At 36.9% G+C, this 6172-nt stretch overlaps 1 protein-coding gene across 2 annotated transcripts in view; it reads left to right on the top strand.

Moving 5' to 3' along the window:
* The first annotated feature begins 2699 nt into the window (after nucleotides 1-2699).
* ntn1a (netrin 1a) overlaps nucleotides 2700-6172 on the top strand; it is a 63319-nt gene continuing 59846 nt past the window's right edge. The window contains exon 1 of one of the 2 annotated variants that reach the window (XM_058778362.1): nucleotides 2700-4391. In XM_058778362.1, coding sequence (XP_058634345.1) covers nucleotides 3374-4391 — 1018 coding nt within the window. In that variant the 5' untranslated portion in view covers nucleotides 2700-3373. The remainder of the gene's footprint in view (nucleotides 4392-6172) is intronic. The other variant, XM_058778361.1, reaches the window with a different exon arrangement.

Genomic DNA, 6172 nt, shown 5'->3' with positions numbered 1-6172 from the left:
AAGGTGTTTAGGTTTGCAGTAGTATGAATAATATTAAACAATGAGGGAAAGAGGATAACATGTTCATACTTGGCCGGTAAACTATCAAAACCAGTAGCACGAATTGAATATGCCTTTTGAGCTTGAACTTCCTCAAATGGAAGCCACAAATAGGCTATCTTAAAAGGCCTAGCCTACAGAAAAGTCTGTATTCGTTTGGGAAAAAAAAAAAAAAAGTCTGCTCCTATATGTATCCTACATAAAATCACTTAAGGCCTGTTTGTAATAATATACAAAATGCCTAATACAAGCACGTTAGTCCGCTGTTAGATGATATAAATAAATAAAACTTTTAATTTTAGGAGCCTTTCTAGGCACTCAAGGACACCGTGCATTATATACAGGCCCAGAGACGTGGATTTTGAATGCAGCTTCCAAAAGACAAAAAATAGCCGAATAATATTTTCTATAGGCCTATTTGATACAATCACACCAGCGTGATTAAATCGTTCAGTGCGTCATATCATCAGCTGCTAAATTATAACCAATCACACACGATTCTGTTGAGCTTATGAATCCAATGACCAATCAGAGTCATAAATAATGAGTGCATGACGCCCCTGTGCAGGCCTATATTTAAAAAAAAACAATAAAATATAAAATAATCCAAAATACAGAGTTATACAAAACGCAAGCATAGGCCTACAAATCAAACCAATCAAATAAATAAATACATAGGCTAAATAATCTCTTTGAAAATATAGCCTAACCTTGGTTTTATTTACATTCATTTACAAAACCTTGCTTTTATTTGCATTCGCATGGATAATCTAATTTTCAGACTTCAGTTGAAACGCATTCTGACACCCATGCTATTTGCGCATGCGTCTTTCATCACCTTGTTCAGCTGGCTACTCTCTCTCTCGAATCACCCATGTAAATTCAAGCGATGCTTTACTTACTGTAGGCCTAAGTCGCTAATGTATAGATAATCAGTGAATTTGAATGGCCGTTTGATTAATTAATTTATCATTTGGTAGGCCTAGAGCTGAACAACATTGTTATTCCTGAAACGTTTGGAGGCCCCAGTTGGAGCATTGAATGTGTCTTTGTTATAGGTTAGGTGGGAAACGCTTTATTATATAAATAAATAAATAAAAAATCCTCTTTATCCTCACTCAGGGTAAGAATTACAGGAAGTGGATCGGAGGAGTCTAGCTCATTATGAAAATAGTAAACTGCATTGTGTACTTGGCAGTTCTATTGCAAAGGCAGGCACGTTTCAACAACTCTGTTTAAATGGCAATATACTGTAGCCAATCCACCACTCCAAATAGCTATTTATCGCACTGAATGTTCACTTTGAATACAGAGGTTATACTATGCTTGATTATACACAATATTGTAGAGAATCTGGAACATAATATAACTATTTAGTTATTTTTTCTCAAAACTTAATTTAGTAGGCCTAATATAAATAACAAAGTAACCACGCAGAATACAATTTTGTTATATTTTGGTACAATTTTTGAGTTATCTGGCGCCAAAAGTGTTGTTCTTTTTTTAGGTTACTCTCTAGACCGTTCGTGTGCTTTCCACTGAAAAACTAACCATTAGCCTGCCCTATATGAATATATCAGATAGGCTAGAGAAATATTATTGTTATTATTGTCATTGCTTTCTTTTTGTATAACAATGTAGTATAGCTTTGCATATCTTTTGCGAAATTCTTTTTATTTGTGTGTGTGTGTGTGTGTGTGTGTGTGTATATATATATATATATATATATATAAATAATAACTTTAATGATTTAAACAATGGACATACATGTTATAAATATATGATATACAAATGCATGATCTGTAAAACCAGTGCTATTTGTTAATTGTGGGAACTAATAACAATACTTTACAGAGTTACACTTTAGGACAAAATTGAACCCAGAAGTTGGCTAAATCTATTCAAACGTCCTATTCCTATTAATTTGGTTCCTATTAATATTATTTATTATTATTATTCATAATATTTATGTATATTCATAAATACAGTCGGCCTAAATAATGCAAAAGTCCTTGGGTCAATGTTTGGGTTAGTCGATAAAAAATAAAAGCAATAAAAGTTTATGGTACGCTATGTTCACGTTTAGATTTAACTTATCGTATTGAGTGAGAGAAAACATTTAATAAATTCCACATCCTATCTAAAAAGTGTTATAAATGCGAAGACCATGACTTTTCATGAAAAATTCAATTAATTTAGCTGTTATGGCTAACCAAAAGTTATTTGGTTAGTTGTCGCTGTTTGCCTTTAATAATGGGAGGCTTATTAAATTGGTTACTAACTTATTCATAACAATAGCATGTTAATCAAACACGTAAACCAAACTAAAGGAAGTCATTAACTTTGGATGCTATAGGGCAGGCTATATAAAATAATGAGGTACCAACCGAAAACCTTTGATATGGCAAAAAATAAACTCATTAATAAAAAGTTAATTTTCCAGAGCATAATGACCAAATAGTACAATTATTATAAATTCACATTTTGTGCACGTCTTGCTGAAATCAGCATTATTATTGTTGTTGTACTCGACTTATATTTTTGTTATTAAAAAAGCATATTTAAAAAATATATATATATTTTTCTCTAAAGTCTATCTACCCTTTATTTTATAAATGAAATATAGACTACGCGACAACTACAGCGAAGATATTGAATAGGCCTATGTTTTACTAATTTTCAAATTGCGTTTCTATTATATTCTGTTCAATCCCTGTCTGCCGGTTTTATTGATAATCTACCAGTGGATGTCGTTGTTCTCTCGAGTGTCACTGCTGGAGATGAATAAACTCAAAGCTCTGCGTAAAGACGCGTCCAGCTCTTTCTCCATAGAGCAGATACACAGAGAGAGAGAGAGAGCAACGTGAGTGTCTCCTATCTCACTAGAGCTCAAACTAACGGGATCTTCTTATATCCTCTACGTGCGCAGAGATTCAAGAACCAGACAAGTGAAAGCGCGTGTCCAATACTCACGGAAAAGGAGAGCCAGCACGAACTGAGATTGTTTTGTGACTTTTCTGAACTGTTTGACGGAGGTACAGTGATCTGTGTGGAGATTTCTCCAATCGCGATTTTTTTTTTTTTTAATTGCGAAAGCGTAAATATTGTCGGATCTCCCGTGGTGGTTTAGAGCCAGGAGTTTGTCCATATGCTGGAGTCAGATTTAGATTCGCATTAGTTTGTTATTTGGCACCGGTTTGATCGCGGTGTCATATCGGCTGTGGATTGATCACGCTCAGACCGTCAACTGATTTTCCATCTGCAAACAGTGAAAGCATCTTCTCATTAGGACACGGCTGTGTTTCAGCACAGGCGAGACTGAGGAAGGCGCGTGATGATGTTGAGGGTCTCGGATGCTTTGGTCACTTTGGTGACTCTCTACTGTGTGGTCAAAGGGACTGTCGGCGGATACGGCATGAGCATGTTCGCCGCTCAGACCTCCCCACCAGATCCGTGCTACGACGAGAACGGTCACCCCAGAAGATGCATCCCCGATTTCGTCAACGCGGCGTTCGGGAAGGAAGTGCGCGCATCCAGCACCTGCGGCAAAACGCCGAGTCGGTACTGTGTGGTGACTGAGAAAGGGGATGAAAGGCACAGAAACTGCCACACGTGCGACGCGTCGGACCCAAAGAAGTATTACCCACCTGCTTACCTAACCGACCTGAACAATCCTCACAATCTCACCTGCTGGCAGTCGGACAATTACATCCAGTATCCTCAAAACGTGACTTTAACATTGTCCCTGGGCAAGAAATTCGAGGTGACCTACGTGAGTTTGCAGTTCTGCTCACCGCGACCAGAGTCCATGGCTATCTTTAAATCGATGGACTATGGAAAGTCCTGGGTGCCTTTCCAGTACTACTCGACCCAGTGTAGAAAGATGTACAACAAGCCCAGCAAAGCCACGATCACTAAGCAAAACGAGCAAGAGGCCATCTGCACAGATTCTCACACCGATATGCACCCTCTCTCCGGCGGGTTGATCGCGTTCAGCACCCTGGACGGGCGACCCTCCGCGCACGACTTTGACAATTCACCCGTACTCCAGGACTGGGTGACCGCCACTGACATTAAGGTGACTTTCAGCCGACTGCACACTTTCGGAGACGAAAATGAGGATGACTCGGAGCTGGCCAGAGATTCCTATTTTTACGCCGTGTCAGACCTGCAGGTCGGAGGCAGATGTAAGTGTAATGGACACGCGTCACGGTGCGTCAAAGACCGGGATGGAAACCTGGTGTGCGAGTGCAAGCACAATACAGCCGGACCAGAGTGTGACAGATGCAAACCTTTTCACTATGACCGACCCTGGCAGCGCGCAACCGCCAGAGAAGCCAACGAATGTGTCGGTAGGTCCATCTCTATATTTCTGCATCATTTTTTTGGAAAGCGCGTAGCCTAAGGCGAGATCACATCACCAAAGACACATCCTTGATCTTTTGTCGCATGTACATTTTATTTGAGATGAGTTAGAAACCAGCCATGACTGCCAAGTAAAAAGTGCGGGTGTTTTCTTTTTAGATGCAAGCGTTTCGCATCTAGTTAGGGGAACTTTCAGGACCATTGCAGTTTACAATAAAAGTGACAGATTTATGGAGAATTCATTAAATGATTTGGAGAAATAAAAAAAAAAAAAATTTAAAACTTGAAACATAGAAAAATAGAATTTATTATGATGTAGCCTATAACTATATGCAACTGCCGATTTTTACAAATCTGGCCATCGAACAGAGTTTGAATAAATGTCTTAGGAACATAATTAATGAATACATAGCTTCACTTTAAGGCCTGTTTTGCAAACGATTTTATGCAATATTAAATAAAAGTTTACGTCAGAAAAAAAAATTAAATAATAATAATAATAATAGGCTATGGAAGTTTAAGAAACCTAGGCTCGGCTTACATATTCGTTTCATTTGAAAAAAATGCGCTAAAATATATTTGAACAAAAATGTGAAATCATTTGTCCAATACAGCTTGTTAAGATGCGTGCTAATGTTTATTTTATAAGCATTGCCACACGCCTATACTTCTTTAAAAAAAAAAACAACAACAACACCACACCAATATTCATAGTGATCATTAGTTTAGGGGAAAAAAGTTTAGAATGTATTCGGCATCATCACGTATAATGAAGAAAAAAAAATCGTAAAAAAGTGAACAGGTGTCTTTAGACACTGAAGCGACAAAAACAAACGACATATTTTGTCGTCTAAAGAGCAATGTGATAAAAGTCTGCCAACGAGCCGCCTCGTGTTTTGGCCCTTGCACTCAATTTTATCACTGTCATTAAAATAAAATTTCAGACATATTCATTGCTTTCTTTGTTATTATTATTATGACTTTTCTTTATTACTTATACATTCTCTATTTATTCACGTTATATTACAAACAAAATACAAATACAAATTTAAATGATCGAATTAGGTTATATTAGACAGAGCTGGTAAGATTGCCAAATATTTATTTACATATTATTATCGTTGTTATTATTATAATTATTTATAATATTATTTGTAAAATGAGTAATAATAAAAATACATTTTGCATGCACAGATATTTGAAATACACAGTATCACTACGTGCCAAACTTAGCTGGAGGAACATGGATTTTTAGTCTATTGCTTATGCCCAAAGTAAAGAGATAAAACCCATGACGCTTGATTCAATGGATGAGGGACCTAATTCATAAATGAAATTAACTGTCATAATTTGCACTGAATTGTCTGGCTGCTCTTAAGATGGCCCAAACCAAGCTGAAGCACTCTTAAAGCAGACTGTTTATCAGCAGTCAAATAGAAAAGTTAAATCTCTGGGTTATGAAAAGTGAATAAAATAGCATTAACACTGACAATGCCCTTTGTGTACTGTATTTCTGTGATTTCACTTACACTGTATTAAATAGAATATCTGTAAGAAAAAAAAGCATGTACCTCTGTGAGTGAAACTGTCTGCATCCTAAAACGTGATAAAGAACTATGATATTATAACGTGCTATGCATCTGTTTATTGAGTCAGATCAGTTCAATAGCAGAATGGCGGTGCACTGTCATTTGGACATGCAAATAATGTCTGGCTGTGCATAAACAAGTCTGAATCATAACTATAATGAAAAGAGCCTGATAGTCAT

The sequence above is a fragment of the Onychostoma macrolepis genome, chromosome 06, assembly GCF_012432095.1.
Source record: "Onychostoma macrolepis isolate SWU-2019 chromosome 06, ASM1243209v1, whole genome shotgun sequence".
NCBI lineage: Eukaryota > Metazoa > Chordata > Actinopteri > Cypriniformes > Cyprinidae > Onychostoma > Onychostoma macrolepis.
This window is presented reverse-complemented; position numbering and strand designations above follow the sequence as displayed.